The sequence below is a fragment of the Sesamum indicum genome, linkage group LG10 (genome assembly GCF_026168435.1).
Source record: "Sesamum indicum cultivar Baizhima isolate 11 linkage group LG10, ASM2616843v1, whole genome shotgun sequence".
Lineage (NCBI taxonomy): Eukaryota > Viridiplantae > Streptophyta > Magnoliopsida > Lamiales > Pedaliaceae > Sesamum > Sesamum indicum.
The window spans coordinates 10,463,738-10,488,226 of NC_142666.1; the positions used below are offsets into that span (position 1 = coordinate 10,463,738).

The 24,489-nt window shown below is 36.7% G+C and overlaps 1 protein-coding gene across 1 annotated transcript; it reads right to left on the reverse strand.

The window, feature by feature from the left end:
• Positions 1-2,262: 2,262 nt before the first annotated feature.
• LOC105178994 (dnaJ homolog subfamily C GRV2) lies at positions 2,263-17,185 on the reverse strand. The gene is given in 25 exon segments (XM_088886204.1): positions 2,263-2,334; positions 4,198-4,321; positions 4,661-4,781; positions 4,907-5,348; positions 5,459-5,622; positions 5,625-5,801; positions 5,872-6,009; positions 6,012-6,066; positions 6,147-6,244; positions 6,247-6,559; positions 7,623-7,664; positions 7,666-7,918; positions 8,942-9,286; positions 9,389-9,612; positions 10,319-10,650; positions 10,653-10,723; positions 10,725-10,810; positions 10,937-10,976; positions 10,978-11,327; positions 12,372-12,444; positions 12,446-12,510; positions 12,558-12,653; positions 13,847-13,918; positions 14,015-14,115; positions 16,996-17,185. Coding segments are annotated over 25 exon segments (3,981 nt in total). The 3' UTR covers positions 2,263-2,325.
• Positions 17,186-24,489: the final 7,304 nt, after the last annotated feature.

The window sequence follows — 24,489 nt, forward strand, 5'->3', positions numbered from 1 at the left end:
TTGTATAATATAATATGCATGTAGACAATTTCTTTAAAAACAATTATTATAAAATTCAAAAAGTACAAATAAATGCCTTGGTAACGTAGTTCCAAATATTTACATATAAGATTAATTTTGATCCATTTAGCCATTGACGTGATTTTTTATCTTTAACGTTTACAAATTCTTACGAATTTGGTCAAATTTCAAACCAAATTTGTAAAAATTTATAAACATTAAAATTCAAAATCATCAAAATCATAAATAATAACAACAAATATAATTATATATATTTGTGTGTATGTGTGTGTAACAAGCCTATAGATAATTGATATCTTACTACTTAACATATATACTGCATTAAAATATTTGGTCTACTTAATAGTTTTACTAGCAATATGTAATTTCTAAATCATTAAATTCTTAATTGATCTTTAAATTAAATAATCAACTAAAATTTTAATTTGTAGCACTCCAATTCGTTTCATTAATTTTAAAATATTTTTTTTCCACAACATGACAAATAAAATAAGAAATTTAATTAACAAGTGAAACAAATATAAAATAAATGAAATAATGGTGACTTTCTCATTACAAATAATTTTTAATATATAATAAATCATAAATAATTATTATTATGCAATATAATTTGCATATAAACCATTTCCATTGAAATCCAATTATCATATAACATCCAAGTTAGAATTCAACTACTAACTTGATTTTACATAAATTAACTAATTACAAAGTTACTATACATAATTTAACAATCTATTATTATAAGAAAGAGATATAATTGTCATCACAAAAAAAAGAAAAAATATAAAAAACGACAAATACTATCTCCATTATCCTATGCAAATAAATTAAAAACTAAAAAATAATTATAAAATTATTTACGACAATCATAAATGAAGAAATATAATATCAAATCATTCACAAAAATTTATAATATATACAATAACTTAGTATGCTTTTCATTTACAGTTATATATATTATTTTATTATACTATAATAAAAGTGTGAACATTACTTATAGTTTATTGATACCCTTTTAAATAATAAATGAGAGTGTATGAGGACGGGTTTATTCTTACCTTTTGGCTGGAAGGTTTTGTTGAACAACTGTATTAATCACCCGCCAATTCTTATGCTGTCAAAGAGTTGTATAAGCGAGGAGGAAGTCACTTCAACATGGACTCAAGCAAGAACACAATCTCTACCACAAGAGTAAATTAGCTTTACAAGAGTTCTACAATATCTTAGTTGTCTATATATGCTGTGAACAAGAAAGTTGAAAATGGAGAACAATAAAAGAGTTTCAGCAGCAAAGAAGCCAATATGCAAGGTGGTAGAACACAAAAGCTATTATTACTAGATAAATTAATCAGAGCAGCAAAAACAATGAAGAAATACGCTCCAATTAGTCAAAAATCCAAGAAAATGAGAACCCAACAACACAACATTAGGGGACAAATGATAAAAATGATATGATAGCATATGAATAGTCACCTGCACCACGGAACACCAATACTAAAGCACTTCCATCACCATGGTCTTCTCAACAAGTGTAGCAAATGCAACTGAAAAAAAATTATGTGATGAACTTCATTGGAAGAGTTTAAAAGAAAGATGGAAGACAAAAATGAAAGAAAAAGAAAGACCTATAAATTAGAAGGCGACAGGACAAATTTGATGAAGTTGCACATGCGACGGGTACCATAACATATGTTGGATGAAAAACCACAAATGCAAGTACTTTTACAATGTTACAAACACTATGTATAGTTCGCAAATAGTGAATCTCATTTCAATTTCATGCTAAACCAAATTTACAATGGCCTGTTGATGAAAAGATGGTTTATTATATGTTTGTCATTTTCAAATTACATTTACCACAAACGTTAAAATTCCTTAATTGGTGTACCTCCTAGATTCACAAGACGAGCTCACTGTATCGGACTCTTATATCTGCATCGCCTGCTGAGTAGCTGCAGGAGATAGTAGTTTCAAAATCTAAGCCACATCCTAACAATATAGTTTAACATAGAAAGTGGTATGAGATTACGTAAATGGTTCACCAGTTAATGCAAATTTCACAAACTATAAAATATTGTCCATAGTTTTGTCATTACAGAAACCACAAACAAAAAAAAATTCCAGAGTCGAACTCATTTGGATAGCATCCTATCCCATAGAATATATTACCTAGAAGGAAGATGGCTTGGGGAACAAAAGGAGTACTCGCCGTCTCCCTTTAAGCAGACTTTCAAATATGCCTGAAAGTCTTTCGCAAGTTTGGCGGTGTAATTTTCTTCGTTGCCTGTATGGAAATCAAACCATCTAGACCATCTAGCACGCATCAGAGATTGGTGCAAAAAAAAGTTCAAACATCATTTTATTGCCCCATAAATTTTAAACAAAAAAACTACAAACAAAGTCTATTTGTATTGTTTGAGTTTCAAGAGATTGCAAGATTTCTAGGACACCACAATTTGCAGGCAATCATGACACAAATGGTTAAAATAGACAGAATAGATGAAATATGACAAACCACAACTACCGGATCATCTGTTAAGCAAAGAGACAAAATGACACTAACTTCAACTTGATATTATGTTTCACTAGCTTGCTTAAGTTTAGCTGATGAGTTTTAAGCCTAGATTGAGTAAAACCAGCGAAAACCTCCAATAATTTTTATTACAAGATGATGAACAACTGCCTATAGAAATTGAATAATGTATTAATTCAGATCCCCAAGATCCGCAAAGAGCTAGAGTAGTTCAATACAAGTCAGTACAATGTACAGATGACATGATGGAGACAGGAAGCACAGAGTTCATGGTGATCCTGATTGGCATCACGGTACCATTCTGGATGATACACAGGTATAGACAAAAGGATGGTATTCAAGGCCTAAACCCAATGAACTCCAATTCTCAAATTGAACAGCCTGCTTAATTTATTTCAAAGTTTCAGATCTAATATATTAACATGTTGCATATTTCAGAGACCAAATACAATAGAAGGGTTTTGGGGGTAGCTGATCATAAACCAATCTTGAGTAGCATAATCATTCATGATACATGTACTCACAAAGCTTCACAGTAAATTACCAAATAAAACGATACTTGAGCAGGAGCTCATCACTTTCAATCTTACCCAAACTAACTAAAACAAAAGAATATCACCAATAACGTCTATTGGAAGATTCGTTACAACAAAATATGACATCTTTTTCTGAATATTAAATTACTAAAAGATCCATTGAATTCTAAAAACCATCATATCTGTCAATTGTGTTTCACATATACTTGGTGTGCAAATTAGTTTTAAAAAAAATATGCTTTTCAATATTTAATTCATGTATCACATACATTTAGCATGTAAATTATTTCAGAACAATTCATGCTTTTCAAAAATTCATTTACACTCCATGTTTCCTGATAATCTGCAGTGTCACAACATTACCCACTAAAATGTATTAAAACTCATGCACTATGCATGATCAATCCACAAATTCAGAGCATATGATCTATTATCCTGGCGGTTCTATTACCTAGACCAAAACTAGACCCCACTATTAGCTGACCTTATCCTGCCCATCCTATGCGAGAGTATGGAAGAACTCCTTAATAAGCCTGCATCTACAGTGCAAAGCAGATCAAAGATACATGTGAAACGAAGATACAGAAATCTTCTCAGCAGCTTTAATTTTCTTAAGCCTAAATAAATCATTATTCACTTAGTATTCTCGCATGCTAATCAAAAAACTCACGAAACAATCACAATACCTCAAGAAAAGCTTTTAACAAGGACTTGTAAACTACTAATCCTTTTAGAGCTTTTCATTTTGGTGTGCATATTGTTTTTCCTTGTCCTTTGAAGGAAACATGGAAGATCCCACAGCAAAGGGATTATGAACACGAAGAGATTATAAACACAAATATATTTCTGGAGAAATTAAAAAAATATAGAACTCAGACCACCTTGAGCAACTTATCATATGAATTCAGAACATAATTTCTTTTGCTAATTATGCACCACTTCTGTCCCACAAGGTTGGTCTGGCATTTTATGTTAGTTAAATTGCAAATGTTCTATACTTGGATATAAAGCCATTTATCATTTAATCTAAAGGCACCATCTGAATTTTCCAAACCACCATGCAGAAAAGGCAGTATGTGTTCACACAAATCATGATATGGTACAGACCTCAATTTGAAGAACCCGGCCAATTGCTGCTTCTGACTCATTCCAGTTCATCTGTGAACAAAGCCCATTTCTTCCCCCAGCTCGCCAGTCAAGAAGGCCAAGAAGAACTTCCACAAGACCAACCCTACAACGATTATATGCCATGTTACTATTGCATGACACATAGAACATGCAACAATAGTTTTATCAGCATGCATATCCCAACAATATTCTAAAAACAGACTCAATCACCCACCCATATCTTAGCCCAGGTGACAGATAATTGCACGTTGTGGGCCGAAAATTACTTTGTATCTAATAAATACTAATTGCATGATTTGCATTACTTATGCACCCATCTTAGAAAATTTATCATGAAAACACAGATGAATTTATGCGCATTGTTGTTTCATTAACCGCGTCTGCACATTTCACATGCATAACAATTCTACAACTTAGGGTCTAAAGAGATATTGATGCTCACTTGAGACCCTGTGCAACAAGTGCATCTCTTGCTCGATTCCCTGCAACTACAACACGCTGTAAGGTTTCAAGAGCTAGGATGCTTCCACCTTGCCAACCAATCGCGTTCAACAGAAGTGGAACTACCTGAAGAAAAAGCTCATCAGAACAATACCAAACTTAGCAACAGATTTTTAATCAGATAAACACATCTTTTGTATGATATTTTCTTGGAGGGGAAAAAAGGGGGGCTGCTTAAAACCACAGCATATCTGGGGTGTCCCAATACTAGTGGCTGCCATAGCTTCTGCACAGGTGGTGCTACCTGCAAGCTAATGTAGAACACGTAAACAATTAAGGCGAACTCGCTCCGGAGGAGTTTGTGAATTTTGTTGCGACGAACCATCCTCAGATACATAGGTTTCTGAAGCTATTGTTTCTCTGCTTGCTCCATGGGCTACTGCAGACACAAGTTTGGGCACATAACCAAGATATCCAACATGATCTGCAAGAGCGGGGTACATCCTGAGTAAAGAGACCGGGGCAGCAGAAAGAAGTAGAGGAAGTTCAGTGTCAACAGCTTGGCCATCATATTGTGAGGCGGCAACGGATGTAAGGTACTGATCCAGCAGCCCTTCAAGAAATCTCTTGGGATTTCTAAGTGGAAATTTGGGATCTTTCAGGAATAACCTAACATAGATCCCTCCAACCTAGACAGCAATACATGATGTAAGTCATTAAACAGAATTAGCGTTCTTTAGAACATCCATGTAATCAATCAAAAACAAAAGAGTACATCTGCAGCACACAACAGTTATACCTGAGGTTCATTTCTCATCTCCTGTTGGCCAGAGGCCTGCTCAGGTACATCCCAATCAACAACACGTCCTTTCACCTGTTCACGGTACAGATCCGAAGCCATAGTTGCTATTTGTGCAGACAACGATGCAGCCATTGCTGGAGTCCAGACTAGTTCAGGAGTTTTGTTGTTTGTTCAAGAGCAATCACAACTGCTTCACCAGGACCATCCCTGATTACCGAGACAAGGAAATCAGGTAGAAATCTTGCCAGACTTATCGCCACTCTAGGCCCATGCATAGTCTGGCCAACAAGCTTCCCTAATAGCGAAGCTGCTGCGGCTCTTTGCTGCAACGGAATCTCTTCTACACAGATTTCCATTTTAGAGCGCAAGATAGAATTCTTAAGAAACCGCTATCTATGAGATCAGCATACCTTGTATTGGCAAGAGAACTTCAAGAATGAAAACCACACAAGGTGCATATGTTGTCAACCGTGACAAAACAAGTAGACATAGCTGAGGAATGTTGCTTGATGAAGAAACAGGAAGAGAAAAGCATTCAAAGAGGGGAATAGCTTCTCCTTTGTGGAGACCACTGAAGCTAAATTCGGATTCTTTGTCAACAAGTGCTGAAATTACATAAATTACAGAAAAAAAGGTGTCAAGGGTGACTAAAAAAGTGTCAGACGAAAAGCCACCAGACTTCTACCTGAAGGGATAGCAGACCGTATTGAAGATTTTTAACTAGTTCCAAATCCTCCCTCTCCAAGCTTTTCCCATCAAGTGATGCTGAAGAATCATCAGATGCTGCTCGGCAGATCCATCAGTGGTTACATCACTATTAACATGAGTATCCATGCTTGCAGCGGGTGCATTATGGACTAGATGTGATATAAAATCAACAAGGGCAAGACAGAAGTCCTCAGGCTTAGTAATTTCAAAATCTGGTTGATCATTATAGACTCTCAAGTATACGTTGCCAATATAGAGCTCCTTAGATAATGCTTCATAAACAAAGGAATGCGAATCTTTAAGGTCATAGGAACCATGATGACTAAGGCTTGCACGCTGCTCTTCCACAAATTTCAAAAGTTCTACTCAGGTGGAGGAATTCCAGATTATCTGTAAATGAAAGATCAAGTGAAACTATGTCATGATATCTGAGAGTCCCACAAATTCATCAACTATGGCATAGAGCATCTACAAATGGCCATCACTTGGAACTACAGTATATGTGTTTAAAACATTTTCAATCTAGATAGTTATGGAAAGTAACACCCACACCCCAATTATTATCAGAAAGACAACCTATATATAGATTAGAATTATAGCTTGCACATAATAGATAACCTTTTCTTAATCATTATGCAAAAAATAAAACCTTCAGGCTCGTGAAAAGAACTTCTGGTGCAAAAGCTTCTTTTTTTGTTTTTTTTGTTTTTTTTTTATGGGGTGGGGAGGAGGAAAATGTGCAAATAGGTTCGCATATCAAACATAAGAAATGCATGGAAACTTCACAACTAGTCATAGATAGGAAGGGCATAGGTTTTAAGGCCCAACACCAAATTTCTTTGATCAGACAAGATAGATATACAGAAGAAGATACTCTATTAGATGCAAACAAATAACCTCTTCCCTTAAAGAACCAATAGTTGAGCTGCAAGAGATTCTTTGAATTAAATACTATGTCCAGTGCAAAAGACAGTTCAAAGAAAATTAAGTTCTCTAAATTTAAATGCAGAACGTCCAGAATACATCCATGCCACCAAACCACCCGGATTTGCTAGTAAACAAGTAAATCGGGAAAAGAAAAAAAAATGAAACTTGAATCAGTTATAGAATCTTCATGACAACTACATACCAAGTAGTTAAAGCCAAGAAGATCTAAGGACGTAAATTTGAAACCTTTTAATAACACAAACATGTAGAACATATTGCTTTCCTCTCTTTTTTCCCCCAATTATCTACTTCTAATAGAACCAACAAAGTACTTACAAAAGAAGAAGAAGCAAATACTGCCTACATATCAGAAAAGGTATGTTAAGAAGCCTGCCCCATTATAGTGCTCTGAGTTTCACAACATTCAAAGAAAATATGCAGATACTGATGCAGGAAGATGAGGCAATGCTCAAGTAGCACCCAATACGTTTTTTCTTTGTCAAAATGCAAAATCTGCACCATTTACCTCAGGGGACTCCAAGTTTGAGTTTAATGTGAATAGGAGGTCATTTTGCAAATTTATTTTTCAGCATGCTTGCAAGTTTAGGGGTTAGTAAAGCTCTAAGGGCATCAGCTGCAGCCTGATTGTAGGGCGTCGGGATCTCCTCGTCAACCAAACCACTAAGCCTTGACAAGGCATGAGATGCTTTTACAGCATGTATGTTTTTTGCTATTTGAACGCTAGTTCCAACACCATGTGCATCTGTCTTATCTGATTCCTCCGCCATCGAATCATATTGGAGCAACAATGGTATAAGGTACCTGAATAAACAAAAAGTGACCCTATAAAACCACAAGTTTCTGAAATGTACCTGGATTCAAAAAAAAAAATCCACCTGAGAAAGACCATAACATCACGATAAAGCAGTTTGCAACAGTGGAGTGGTTTTTAAGATATAACAGGCACATAGCAGCTGATGCAGAGGCCTTCAAGTTCACAATGTTCATAAACCATAAACTTCCACAATGCCACAGAATAAAGAAATTTTGTCTTTCAAAGAATAGTCACCATAAAGTACCTTCAACACAATAGTTCCAAGATTTTGTTCAATTTTAAAATAAATGTTGGACTCTCTTTGCAAGCAAATTGACTCGACAAAAGGTACCGTACAAATAAACATTAACTCTATGAACCCTCAAGTTTGTAAATGGACCTCGATTCAAGTAACAGACCACAAGAGAAAACTATAACATCAAGGTACGGCAGTTTTTTGAGAAACATCTGAGTGGTTTTTGTAAGATGTAACAGTCATGTGCCAGCTGATGCAGTGGCTTCAAAATTCAAATTGTTCATAAAGCTCAAGTTTTCACACTTCACGTAGAAAAAGTATATTCTGGCATTCAAAGAATAGTCGCCACAAAGCATCTTCAACACTAGAGCTCCAACATTTTCTTCAATTTAAAAAAATAAAAATATGACCACCTTCACAAGCAAATAAGTTTTCTATACAAGCTCAGACAGACACAGAGAAAATGCCAGCAACAAAGTCATCCACATGAGCACAAAGAGCATTATAAATAGACCAATATGGGTAATTTCATTATTCAATATCCATATATGAGCTACAAAGAATTATATGGGCAAAAGAGTGAAAAGTAATGAACGAATAGAAACTAAGTCACTAAGCAATATGTCACTTGAAACCAGGTTAAGCGATAAATATAAAAGGACGGTCAAGAAATCCATAACAGAAACAGTAGTGTTCTGCGAACTTCCAGAAACTAGAATCTCATGCTAGAAAACTGATGAAAGCATAATCATAACAATATAATGATCTATCTTACCACAGTACACCAGCCTTCAGAAGGGCATTTTGAATTTCAGAGGACATAGAAAGGTGAGCAATGGTCTGCAGGGCAGCATCAATAGCAGCAGGAACAAGCTCAAGTGCAGTGCAATGAACAATGTCATCAACTAATCCTGAAAATTCGAGCATCTCAGTTCTCGCACTTTCAAACTGACCCAAAACTGGAAAGGTTCACATTATGTTAGCGACAATAGTGGCGGACGGTTTAGTGGCAGGAGTTGTTGGTTGGACCACACACATGCAACGGGAAAGGAGGGTTGCAAGAAGAGGTATTCCACCATCTCTCACAAGCTCTTCACCATTCAATGATGAAGACTCGCACCTGAAAGTTAAATATGTGGAAATTGCATAAGCAAAAGTACATTTACAAAGTACTTATCTAAAGAAGAATGATATGGAAATTAAAGGCAGATGATGAATTTACGTCAACCAAACAAGCTCCGAGGATGCAACTAGAAGATGTGCTTGATCAGAGGAAAGAAAATTGTTATCATCCTTGTCCACTGTAATGGCACTTAAGAGCATAGGATATCCAGCATATTTGAATGGCATCAATACACTCCCATATCGCCTATATAGAATACACTGGCCCTTTAAGAGAAGCAACCACCTCCAACTCTGGGGACCTTGCAATCCTTGCACGGTCACCTAAGGGAGAGGAATAAGAAAGCAGTAGATCACTAAAAAGAAAATATGAAACATGGAACTCAAATATGAAGAAATACAACAAATTAAAGAGGATTGCATTCCGGCCAAAGACATGCCTCATAAAAATCCTCATATGTAGGGTTCAACTCAGGAATTTTGTCCAACTTTGCTGATCATATTCCAAGAAGTGTACTGATTGCAGAATGAAATATTAGATGCAGGCAACAAAACCAAAGGGAAACATATGTAAGTAGTCCAAACCTCAAAGGAAAGCCCTATGATTTACATTTTCACTCTTCCGCAAAAGCCACTTAAATTTATATATTTAAATTTATTTCTTGGTCCACACCTTAAAGGTAGTATCATATCTAAGAATTAAATATATATATATATATAAAGTCCCGTGTCCTTCCTAGTTCCAAGATATATTTAAAATCAATACCGATATCCATTTATATGTGTAAAAAAGCATTTGGCTCATCTTGACAGCATAAACACCTTTAGAGCAGTTTCTACCAATCAAATAAACAGCTTAATTGTGAAAACGGTGTCTAAACAAGTTGACTAATTCATTTGAAATAAGATCTGGCAGCTTATAAGATCCCTTGTCTATATGTTCTTTTTTTTTTCTCAAGCTTAATCATATAGTCTCCGTTTTTTATCAGTAACGACAGATCCTCACACAGGATCAAGGAATTTGGCATACCTGCAAGCACTCATAAGCATTCTGCACTGCCAGAAACTTCTCCCTCCCTTTAGGATTTTTGTCTGAATGATACTTCATTGCAAGTTTCCTATACTGTCTCTTGAGCTTTTCCTCATCAATATACTCAATCTGCTTTGATATATCAGGTATCTCCTCAACCGACTCAAAACTTGGTTTCTTAGGGGCGTCTTCTCTGGATACTTCATCAATAGAAATCTCTAGTATCTTGCAAGCTTCTTCTTCAGAAAGGTCCATTGCCCTTCGAGTTAACTCTTCTCTCCACATTACTAGCAATGATTGCAAAAACTCAACATGTTCAACAATAGGCCATTAGGAAATCTAATTTCATCACATAAGTTTCGAAGATAATAACGATGACACCACATTTCATCTTTCAGCTCCGGATGTCACTGGTGGCACTGGAGCATAGTCATATAAGGAATGACAATGCTGTGACAATTTCTGAGGGAAATCACCAAGATGCTGAAGAACCTAATCAAATAAAACTGAGAGTTAAATGCAGCACCACCATGTTTTAGAATGTAAATACTAAATGTTAACAAAAGATGCTTGGGGTGAAAGACAAGTAGCAAACTCCAGTTGCAGATTCAGGGCTACCTGACGGATCAGATTTTCTGCTCGCATCTTGTGTGTCCAAAATATCAGGAGTGTCAGAATCAGAAACCATTGCTGCGGCAAAAGCAACTGGGCCGCTACGTTCCAGTACATAAAGCAATGACTCAGGTAAGAGGCCGCCCAAAACACTTCGTTTCGCCAAAGGTAGAGAAGAGGAAACTGCAGCTTCCTCACCACCATGAAAAGCTTGATAAACATGAGTCACTGAGAAGAGTTGGGCAATTGAAAGAAGATTAGATCCAGGGTAAGCCAGAGCAAAAGAAAATGCGCCTGTACTGTATAGTCGGATCATTGCTTTTGGGTTCCTAGTAACTATAGCTTTCAGTAGAGCAGCAACAGCATCAACAATAGTTGGTTCACCAGAAAGCATTGCCTGCACATAAGAAATAGAGGAAAGAGTTTGGTTCATTAACTGAAGCTCTGAAATTGAGAAACAATGTGCATATTGAGGGAGCCACCATCGAGCCACTGCCTAGTTCAGCTTAAAAACAAAAGAAAAAATAACGAAAACATCTCAAACCTGTGTGGAAGGCAAAGAAAGGAACAAAAGTTACCCCACTTCCAAAGTGAAAGTGTTATAATATAATTACCATGAAAAGGCACAAGAGAATATGAAAAGTTGCATCTTTAAAACACCAGGAGTTTAAGGATACTAGTAAACATGGATATCCTAAGTGCATATTACAGGAAAACTATATCTTAGTTTAAGGAGGTGCAATAGTTCCAGTGACCCTTCTACAGTTGTTTGCTCAATCAGTCTCCAATGTGCATCTCATGTGACGATAAGCATAAATACCGGACAACTGACTCCCATTTTAAATGGCTTGCAAGGCAACCGGTTTATTGTAGGATAAAGCTCTGATCCTATTTTACTCTACGTGCCACACATCAATCTTTTATGTAACCAAGCTCATAACCAAAGGAATGCTTTAAGGGGCCCAGTGCTTTATGTACGTGAAAGAATGGCCTGATCATTGAAGCGAGTAAAGATTGAGGGAAGGGAAAAACAAAATGAACAGCCCTTCATAATTCTTTTGAACCAACTTGTACCAGATCTACGTACAAGCAAAATTTAGAACTCTTTTAACAGAAGTCGGAAATGCTCTACACCACCCTCGCATATCCATCAACATAATCCTCGACTTACTATCCCTAAGCGAATACAAATCATAGAACTGCCAGATTGAAAATCTCAAATATTTGAGGACAAAGGTTGATGGGACTTATTTGAACCACATATCAACCTTTACATTTTTCATGCTCTCCAGGTAGATAAACAAAAGATACAATAATAAGCATAACTTTCTGCGTTTTTAGCAATTTTTTATTCTAATAAGTCTGAGTAGATTTTTCAGTTGGCCAAATTGGGACAAGAGCACACACAACCAATAGAAGGACAGGCACTTAAAAATATTACTTGTGCAATATGTGGAAGACAACGTGAGCTTGACAAGATCCTCTTTACTCTGGGGGTTGGTGTAACAATCTCTAGCATCATCTATATTTGAATGAGGGGCTACTATACTGTAAAATATGGACAATGCCACATCTCCTACCTGAAAAAGAACACGCCCGTGTTAGGAACATTGCAAAACAAGCATACCCAACTATAGGTAGGTGTATCAAGTAAAGACTCCTTCCATGTCATTATTTGTCCCTTTGGCGCAGGAAAAACAGAAATTTCTCTACCATAGATATCCTATTTAAATAACAAAGTAAATAAGAAAGAACCTCGTTCAGTAACTAATTAATAATATATATATTTAGTCTAAGAAATGTAGATGATCATAAGAGCGAAAAATTCTTCGTTATCACAGTAGAAATTACTTTATTTCATATTCCGTGGCGAAAAACTGCAACAGAATGATCATGATCATAGTCTGTAGTCCAGTAATTAGTCTCTATAGAAACTAGATACTAATTCAACTCCATCAGTTCAGCAGTAGTTTGATATATAAACAACACTTCAGTGCTATTGAAGATCCCCAAGATCCGCAAAGAGCTAGAGTAGTTCAATACAAGTCAGCAGACATGATGGAAACAGGAAGCACAGAGTTCATGGTGATCCTGATTGGCATCATGGTACCATTCTGGATGATACAGGTATAGACAAAAGGATACCAATTCAAGGCCTAAACCCAATGAACTCCAATTCTCAAATTGAACAGCCTGCTTAATTATTTCAAAGTTTCAGATCTAGATCTATTAACAAGTTGCATATTTCAGAGACCAAATGCAATAGAAGGGTTTTGGGGGTAGCTGATCATAAACCAATCTTGACTAGCATAATCATTCATGATACATGTACTCACAGAGCTTCACAACTCAGTAAATTAGTAAATGAAACAATACTTGAGCACGAGCTTATCACTTTCAATCTTACCCAAACTGACTAAAAAAAAGTAATATCACCAATAACGTCTACATAAGACCAAACTGTATAGAATATCCTAAATGTAGCATCAAACATCCCATCCCACAACAACGGACCAGAGCATTGTCCAAATAGTTAGATGCCAAAATCCCCAGAGATTGCAATTGCATGCTCATGTACATAAGTTCAACAATTTACATAGCAACAGGCATATCATAATTCGAGAAAGGAATAGTAAAAGAATATGGGGACAGTATGTCTACTGTTGTGGACGATTTTAGTATATTGCCATTATTGCACTCAAAAAATCAAAACCATCAAGCATCCTCTAAAATGCTCTGATACTTTATGACTTAGAGATATCCACCAAATTACCTTCATTTAGCTCCAACTAACATGCATCATTCTACAGCGCGACACAGTAATTAGCATTCCAATTGTGATCAAAAGTCATATATTACATAAATGAAGCAATTATTTGCATATATTTCAATTTTAAATAATAATTATTATCTTACCATAAGTTTCTGCACAGGGGCATAACAAGAAAAGGAATGCCGGTAAAATACTAAATTTCCAAGAGACCATTTCTGCGTGATACCAGAAGAGGATCACACATAAGAAAAGAAAACAAACCTAGAACATAACGAGACTGCAAGATCATATGATAACTGGAAGCGAGACACCATTGGAGGACACCTAATAGCTGCACTATGTATTGCAGCTTCTCTTGCAACGGTCAACGATTCAGTATTAGCCATATCAGCAGCATCTCCACAATAATATCCTAAAATAATAAGATCGAATAAACAGAATAAGCACTTTAATTTCAGATATTGATATTAAATAACTTCTCTAGATAGATCAACATAAATATCGATAGGAATTAAGCCAGTACAAGAGACTTACCACAAGCGACTTACCAGGACTGAACCCTGAGTGATAAGCTCTTGGGAACTGACAACAAATTCTCGAGCTTTTTGCACCAGTAGTCAAGAAAAACATTGATTTAAGAGAGTGACTTACAATGCAACCAAAGATTAAATCACTAAAGATGCAGGGCAACAAAAAGTAACATAGACCTAATTACAAATGATGGTATCTAATTGTATCTGTTGATTTTCAATGGATAAGAAAATCCCTAGCAAAATGCTAAGTCCTCAAAGGTACCTAAGATTTTTACAGTACTTATGTTCCATATATTCTTCTCATGATGTAATCTTTTTTTCATTTAAAACGCCTTGCTGTGAGCTCATAACTCAATACCGCCCAATATCTATTGTCGAGTATGGACTTGAATTTTACTCCTTCAACACTTCAAGAGCATAAAAAGATAAATGCAGGAGAGCACTAACACACCTAGCCCCTCGAAAGAATAGCTCGCACTACCAATGAACTAATGAATGGGTTCTGCATAAGAGTGTAGGGGACAAATGATAAAGATGATATGATAGCATATAAATAGTCACCTGCACCACGGAACACCAGCACTAAGAAGCACATCCAGGGACATCATCTGGTGTTCTCACCAAGTGTAGCAAATGTAACTGAAAGATATCTGATGAACTTCATTAAAGAGTTTAACAGAAGATGGAACACAAAAAAGGAATCTGATTTTATTATCAATTATTAGTTAACAATGATTCCCAACCTCACATACCTGGATAAACCACATTCATGGGCCAGTATAGATTAGAAGTGAAAAATTTATAATACTTGTCTATATGCACCATGGTAGACTTCTTTAACTCATACATGCAAGCACATACATTTTCCTTTTAAGGGGCGGTCATGTAAGATGCACTACTGCTATATACTGAACTTGCACCCTCACCCTGCTGGGATGGCAATCTAAAGGGAATAATTCATTAAGATTAAAGAAAACTATAATAATATAGAATTTAAATATTGTTACAATAAATACAAGGCCAGAATCTATCTCCTCCTCCTCCCAACCAAAAATAGTAGTCACATAAGAAAAGGCATGCCAAAGTAGAGGATTTTACACAAAAATTTTCAGCACTAAGAAATGTGACAATTTTTTAATAAATCAATAAAGAAAAGAAAGGACTGCCGCAATGTCATTAAAGTTATTGCCTCCAACAGAATGAAATACTATGGGCACATAATCTCAAAACACAAACGCCGCAACACATTATGCAAATGCTAACTTATCATAACAAGGGTAAGAGGCCAATCACATCACAGCACTTCGTTTTGCCAAGTATAGAGGAGGACAATCAAGCTTCCACAAAATCTATGGATTTCAAAGTGTTATCATCCTCGATGCTATCACAATACCCTTTTATCTCCTCACACCTACCTAGTCGGGACAGATTCCGCTTTTCTTTCTTTTCTTTGGCCACTAATGAATTTTTTTTCTTTTTTCTTCCCCTTTTGTTTTAGTCACGGCTTTTTTTTTCTTTTTTTTTCCTTTGTTTTTGCCCACGACTTGTGTTCTTTAGGCCGTTTTCCGGTCTTTTGACGCGAATGACAACACTTGTGGTGAAGGCACCCGGTTACTCAACCAAAAAACGTCGCATTCTGGCCTTTTGACGCGAATGACAACACTTGTGGTGAAGGCACCCGGTTACTCAACCAAAAGACGTTTTACCTAAAGTGCTTTGCATACTCATAGCTCCGGCCACCGTTTTACGTGAATAACAACATTTGTGATGAAGTTACCCAGTTACTAAGTGACCTAAACCAGCGGAGTAGATGTAATTTCCTTTTTCTTACTTTTCTTTCTTTCTTTCTTTTTTTTCTGGAAGGGGAAGGGCCTTTGAATTTTTCAAAATGGATGCATGTCCCATGTTAGGGATATAAGGATCAATCGGGTAGAGTTTTAGCAAACAAATATGATCTCACAAGAATCCTAAGATTTAGTAGAAGCAAAGAAATTCCAACTCTCTTTCAAAGCAATTCAAAATGCATGAAATTATGCCTCAACGACTCCACAGTTAATCAAAGCAACAATCACATAACGCTAGTGCACATTCATGTCTCAATCTTATGACTTCCTAAATCACATTTATTTGTCAAATTACTAACAAATAATATAAACGGAAGTAGTTTGATAGTAACTGGCAAAAGAAAACAAAACAAAAGTAGTGTGATAGGATAACAAAAGATGAACAAAAATTTTAAAAAAAGTTACCCTCTGGTTCCTATGTGTTAATTAACACTACATATATGTCATGGAATTCTTTACTTTTGAAATGGTTTTATCTCATTTGGAAGGTGAATTGGGCTGTTCAAATCAAAATTAGAATATGAGAAGTTTCATGTAATTTCAATTGAACCAAGAGTCTAATCCTAAAATGCTAAACAATTACAGACATCCCAACAACAAAATGTCTCACAGAGCTTGATATACCACAAAGAACACAATACACATCGTTTACTTGAATGAGATAACATAAAAGCACAACCAAATTAAACAAGATGAGAAACACCCACACCACAGTAGTAAAGTAACTGAAAATCACTAAAAAAGCATCCAACACTATTTATCAAAGGAACAAACTTGCCATAGATAAAAAGAAAATCACAACCCCATAATGTAGATGATAAATATCGAGAACTCAAGATAACAATGCAAACATATAAAGGAATGCTTGATGAATGAAATGAAGAGTGAAAGCCAAGAAAATGATCAACTTTTTACCACCATTATCACTTTGCAAAGACTTTCTAGTTTCTGTTTCATTGTTTTCAAAGACCGTCTTTGCCAGCTCATACACCTTCCATTCGCGTCCAGCATGCATGAAGACATAAGACAAACAGATAATTTTGAAATTCCACAACCAAACTGCATGTTCACAAGAGGAATTAGTGTACTGTGCATCATTCGCCATTGTTGGATAAATAAATTACAAATAGAACTTACGTCTAAAGTCTTCATGAATCCTCAAGCTCTACCGCCTTCTTGGACCATTCCTCCGAACCTTCCTTAAACGAGTGTACAAGCTTGGTTACCTATGTGGTCCAGAAACATTTTAACACAAAGACGTTGATAAATGCATTAGATGTGGCAAATGTCTACACACACATATATATATATGAACAACCAGTGCATTGCTTAAAAAAGATAAGTAGTTGTTAAGACGAAGCCTTAACCAACCATCAATCATGAACTTATAAGGGCAACATACAACTAAGAACAACATGAATATACACACAAACACAGCCAAAAGTGACACTCTTATAAACAAGACCGTCGTGCTTTGTTATGTTGATCGCCAGCATGGTAAGTCCTCAAAGGTACCTAAAAGATTTTGACAATAATTATGTTCCATTTATTTTCCTCCCGATGTCATTGTGCTACTAGTGCTTAACTTAATACCACCCAATCTCCATGCCCAAATATTATACTCCTTCAACCCTTGAACAACATTAAAAAGATAAACGTAGGACGAGGACCAGCCCACCCATCCACTCGAAAGAATAGCTAGCACTACCAATGAACTAATGAATCGGTTCGCATAAGTTTCAGATCTATTAACAAGTTGAATATTTTCGAGAACAAATACAATAAAAGTGTTTTGGGGGTAGCTGATCATAATTCAATCTTGAGTAGCATAATCATTCATGATACACGTACTCACAAAGCTCCACAACTCAGTAAATTACCAAATGAAACAATATTTGAGCAGAAGCTCATCAGCTTCAATATTACCCAAACTGACTAAATACAGGAATATCTCGAATAAAGTCTACATAAGACCAAACTGTACAGGAAATCCTAATTTGAGGATTGTTCAAACAGCAGAAACACCCTCTCACTCACAATATGGTATTAGAAGATGAATGTCTTCAACTTGGAAAGGAGACTGAACTGTTCGTGGTAATAACCAACAATGATAAACTGTGAAGGCCCTTAAAACCATCAGAAATTGAAGCTGGTTCTTGAATTATAGAAGATAAAGAGGGATGAAAATTGGATTTGGACAGGTCAAGGGGACCAAACATTACAAAAGAAAAAGTGGCTTCCATTAAAACTTCATGTAATAGAATTCATCATTCACAAAAAGAACTAGCATGGTTCTGAAAATTAATTGTTACAAGTCATAAGAAAAGCGGAAATCTCTGCTCACCAGATGCATACGAGATTATTTGCCTTTTCAATGGTGAAATATAATGAGCCCCTTGGAATGCAGCAGCACGCGGTACATTGAGTGGCCTGAAATCATCGGAATATGCCTTCTGAAGCCATCCAGAATTGCCATCATTGTCAAGTTTGCAGGTCTCCTGTCTGATTTATATCCTCTTAACAATGACACCTAAGCGACCATGGAACACTCATGATTTAGATAAATGTTCATGTCTTACAAATTGTCACATCTTAAGAGCTGGAATAACAAAGGAAGATTACGGGAAAATTATACAGACACATACCCTCAGGTTTGGGTATTACGGATTAAACGAAAAAAAGAAAAAAAAAATTAGGGAAAGGCCTATGAAGCATGATAATAAAGATCTATGAAGCACTTTATTCTCCACAACACACCTAAATGAAAACCACAAACAAGATTATCTGTGAACATTACAGGTTTCATCACGGAAGGAGACAGCTGCAGAATTGTGCTTACCCTAGTATTTCTTTGTTAATGTCTCTGGCATTGTACCTTGTATATCCAAAACCAGTGTAATCCCAAACCTAGAAGAAGACATTCATCAAATTCAGATGTAAACTGTTCCAACAATCCTTAGTAACATTTTTCTAATTTTAAGTAGAAGAAAATTACTGACCATATGATATTATAATAGAGCAAGTTAAACACATTAGGATTGTCAAAGCAAAAATTAAATGAAAGAAGCACTAGAAAGCAAGATAAAGATGACATGTAAGATGGAGGGAGAAAGTATTTGCAAGCAAGGAAGTGAGAGCAAACTTAGGACATCAACAGAGAGTATTCCAGTATTCCTTCTTTATCTATCAATATATGAACAATAAGAAAATATTGGGCCAAGAAGGATTGTTCAAACAGCAGTAACATTTCGCAATACCATAATTTGAGGCCTCCTTCTCGCTCTGTCTCTCCCCCCTGCTTTCTTGGTTTTCTTTACTCTGTTTTTTGGGTGAGAAATGAACACAAGAAAAAAGAAATGAAGGTGAGAGGGTTTCACCATGTGAGTGTGGGTGGGGTTTGATGATGGGGAGAAAACGGTGGTTTAAGGGTTTTTTCCAGCGGGGTTTTCCTTTCTTGGATTTGTACCCACATCCTCAGCTGCTTCTCCCGCGGGTGCTGCCGTACCATCACATTCGAACCCTTGAGTCGGCCATACCACCATGAACTTCACCTGCTTTCACATTCAGCAACATGTCAATTTTCCTCCACATTCAGCAACATGTCAATTTTCGCTTCCAAATCTCCGCCTCCATATTCCTACAAAATTAAACCAAAACATTCGATAAATCACAGCACGAGATAGAAAATGGGTAAGCCAACAATAGCGTATAAGCTAATTGGAAATCAGGAACGCGCATTTGCTTACCGTTTCGATCGAATAGATACGACCAATTGGGGAATTTTTCGTGCAATCCATGAAAAACAAAAGCCTAGAGAGAGAGAGAGAAAGAGGAGAGAGTTGAAATATGTTTTACCATGCGACCATCTTACCGCTAATAAACCTTTTACAAAATTATAAAATTTTTATTATACATTTTGACCCTAAATTATGTTTATTATAACAAAAGTTCCCGTAAAAAGTTAATTTAGTATTGACAGAACAAAAACACCCTTTTAACTTATTTTTATATTTTTTGTTTCACTTCCTAAGTATATTTAATTAAAAAAATCTCTCTCAAACTACTTTTAGTAATTTTAAAATTTTCCCTCAAATTTTTGTTTATAATAAAGTCCCGGTAAAAAAGTAATTTAGTGTTGACAGAACAAAAACACCCTTTTAACTTATTTTTATATTTTTTTTTCACTTCCTAAGTATATTTAATTAAAAAATCTCTCTCAAAACTACTTTTAATAATTTTAAAATTTTCACTCAAATTTTTATTTAAACAATAATGTTCAAAATGTATAACTTTATATAAACTATATAATACATAAAAAAAAATTACAAGTTCAATATGAAAATATGTTTTACAAAGAAAACTATTTACAAGCTCAATTTAATTTTATAAAAAAGTATATTATATAACTTATAATTTTTATATTAAATTACATGCATAAATATTTAAAATATAGTAGTCTGAATTATATAGCTCCATATTATAAGAACCTTGTCCAAGATACAATAATATTGTATGATAGGCTTAAGAACTATTCCGACTAGATTATTTGTTGGGAACATACCACTACATGCTAGCCCTAATGCGATTGATGAAGATAAAATTGCCCACGCGTTTAATAATTCGTCCCGTAAAATGTTATCTTTTATCGCCCCAACAGTTCAAAATGGGGAAACTATAGTCCGGCCGTCCTTGTACACAGTACGTGATGGATCCAAATGTTGGAAAACTACGGCTGTCGGATATTTTCTGGGGAAAAAGCCGTATTATCATCATCTGAAGGAATACGTTCATTCGATGTGGCAAGCACTGAAGGAGGTCACAGCGACAGCTAATGGATTCTTTTTCTTTCAATTTAAAACACTTATTGATATGGAAGACGTGATCGAAGGGGGACCTTGGTTGTTCCAAGGACAACTAATAGTTTTGCAAAAGTGGGAACCAGGTATGGCCATGAGAAAGCTCCAACATAAGCATGTACCTATTTGGATTAAACTTAGACACCTTCCTATGGAATATTGGACCACTGATGGATTGAGTACGGTTGCTAGTGCAGTGGGTAAACCTCTTTACCCGGATGCAATAACGAGAGCATGCACGAGATTGAATTTCGCTCGTGTATGTGTGATGATTGATGTAGCACAAAAGTTGACAAAACATATCATAGTCATGACATCAGATGAAAATAGAGGGAAAATACCTTGTAAAGTCGATGTTGAATACGAATGGCTACCTCCAAAATGCACAAACTGTATGACTTTGCACATGGCAAAGGACTGTCCACTAACAAACCACACAAACCGAGTAAACCACCAGTAGCTGTGTATGTGGCAAAAACAAACATTCCTCTACCACAACCAAATAATGAAAAGAGCAGAAAATCGATGAGACCGACAATGATTGACATACCGAGAGTGAGGAGGGAGAAATGCTTAGGGAATGCAAAAATGCCAAACACGGTGATAGGGGTAAGGCATTGGTTATTTATAATGCCTTTGATGCTTTGAATTAATTGATGACGCAGGTGAATCCTCGAGGGGTCCTAACACAAGCAGCCCCATTAATCATAACCCATGTTGAACCTTGCCGTGTGGAATGTCCGTAGGCTGAATAAACGAGACCATCGGCTTGCATTAAAGGACCTTGTCTCAAAATTCAGGTTACATTTCTTGGGCATACTTGAAACGCGTGTTCAACTGAATAATGTTATGCATATACAGTCCTATTTGCTACCTCAATGGAAGTGGTTTGCTGATTATAATTCCATTGGAAACCGTATATGGCTAGCGTGGGATGAGAATTTTATTGATGTCCATGTTCTTGACCTGGGTGAACAATTCGTGCAATGTCGTATCACTAGTAGAGCTGTCAATGAATCTGTTATTGTAATTGTTGTTTATGGTGCAACTGAGGTGACTGACCGTCAGATTTTGTGGACTGCACTGGAGACACTCACTCAGCAGTGTTCAGACGTCCCATGGTTGGTGGGAGGGGACTTTAATGCAATATGAGACCTTAATGAGGTATGTGGCATTTCAGGAGATATAAGGATGGCCACAGCAGAATTTAATACCGGTATTCTGGAGGCGGGCCTAATTCCACTTCCAATGCAAGGTGAATGGTTTACATAGCATAATTACAGTACAACTGCGTGGAGTTTATGGAAGCGGTTGGATTGGATCCTAATTAATGATTGTTGGCTGGCAAGGTTCCCTACCTCATCCTATCACAGTCTTACAACACAGACATCTGACCACTCGCCACTGGTTCTACATGGGGATTCACAACAACTTAATGGAGGTATGTTTCGATTTGATAACTATCTGGCCCTTTCACCTGAGTTCATTCCCAATGTACAGAGCATTTGGCATCATGAGGTTGTTGGTATACCTATGTATGCCGTGACACGTAAACTGAAGGCACTTAAACCGGACTTCCGACTACAGAGGAGGAATAAGGGGATTTGACGCTGAATGTCCAATTAGCCTAAGGTTTTCTCGATGAAGCACAACAATTGTTGAGCTCTGACAGACAGAATGAGCTCTACTTACTCCTGGAATATTGTTGTCGAATCGTTTATGCTAAAGCGACAAAACTCAAACAAATTATGCTGCAGCAAAGAGCTAAAATGCAGTGGATGAAAGACGGAGACCAATGTTCCAGGGTTTTCTTTCGTAAGATTGCTCAGAGACAAGTAATGAGGAGAATCTTGCAGATCATTGATGAGAATGGTACCACACACACGGATCAAGGGGAGGTCGCCCATGAGTTTGTCTCATACTATCAAAACCTTTTAGGAGGTACCAGACGACGATTGACAGTGGATATTCGATACCTTAGACTAGGGGCGAGGCATTGTATTACTGATGAGGAAGCTATCCACTTACTCCTACACTTATCGCCGAATGATGTGAAGTAAGCAGTGTTTGATATCGCTGAAGACAAGGCGCCGGGACCTGATGGTTACTCGTTAGGGTTTTTTAAGGCGGCTTGGCCTGTGGTGGGGGAAGAAGTAACGAGGGCGGTTCTGGATTTCTTTTCTACTGGAAAACTATTGAAACATATCAACTCCACAATTTTGGCTCTAATACCAAAGGTACACACTCCTATGTCGGTTAATGATTTTAGACCGATTTCATGCTGCAATGTTTTATACAAGATCATTGCGACTACTTGTTCAGAGACTTAGTGTTTTGCTAGACAAGATTATTAGCCCCTGTCAGACAGCTTTTACTCTGGAAAGAAGCATTGGGGACAACATTATGTTAGCCCAGGAGCTATTCTCGGGCTATAACCAGATGCGCGCTTAAAGTGGATATCAGGAAGGCCTATGATACGATGGAGTGGGACTTCTTGTTAGCAGTTTTGCAGTTGTTCGGATTCCCACCTAAGTTCACAAGGTGGATCGAGGAGTGTGTTTCCACGACATCATTCTTGATTGGTCTCAATGGAAAACCTCATGGGTTCTTTTTTTTGGGTAAAGGTAAGTAACCTCATGGGTTCTTTACTGGAGCGAGAGGCTTACGACAGGGAGACCCACTATCGCCTTATCTGCTTGTCCTCGTTATGGAAGCTTTACATTTGGGATTCCTGCAATGAATTGAGCAGGACATGTAATTCACCTATCATTTGAAGTGTGAGAGTTCCAAGGTTTTCCAGATGGGATTTGCAGACGACCTACTTCTTTTCTGCCGAGCTGACTTTGACTCCATCAGAGTCTTCAAGGAGGGATTGGACTGGTTTGCGGAGGTGTCGGGCCTTAGGCTGAATGTTCAGAAAAGCCACTTAATCATCTCCCATTCGGCTCAAGAACTGAAAGATTAGATGTTGGAGATTTTGGGCTTCCAAGAGGGGCATCTACCGATGAGGTATATAGGTCTCCCCTTAATCTCTTCTAGACTGTCTATCTCTGACTGTCAGCCTCTTATTTCAAAAATCGATGCACGCATTACTGGATGGGAAGGGATTCCGTTATCATATGCTGGGCAGGTACAAATCATCAAATCTGTACTTTCGGCATTGAGTTTATACTGGGCATCTGCATTCATACTACCTAAGAAAGTTATCAATGAAATTGAGAAGAGGTTGAGGAATTTCCTATGGAAGGGTACGACGTCTAGTGGCTACGCCAAGGTAGCTGGAAAGATGTGTGTCGACCGGCAGATGAGGGGGGACTTGGGTTCAAGGACATCTCTACCTTGAATCGCGCATTAATGAGCAAGAAATTATGTGATGTTATCCGGTGTGACAGGACATCCATCTGGATTCAATGGCTTTACCAAGGCCGGTTACGGGACACATCAATTTGGACTGTCCGTTAACATAAATTTTGGATAATATTTATTTTAAATAAAAAATTATAATAATTGAGATTATGTTTTTTTGTGATGACTATAATAAACATATTTTAGA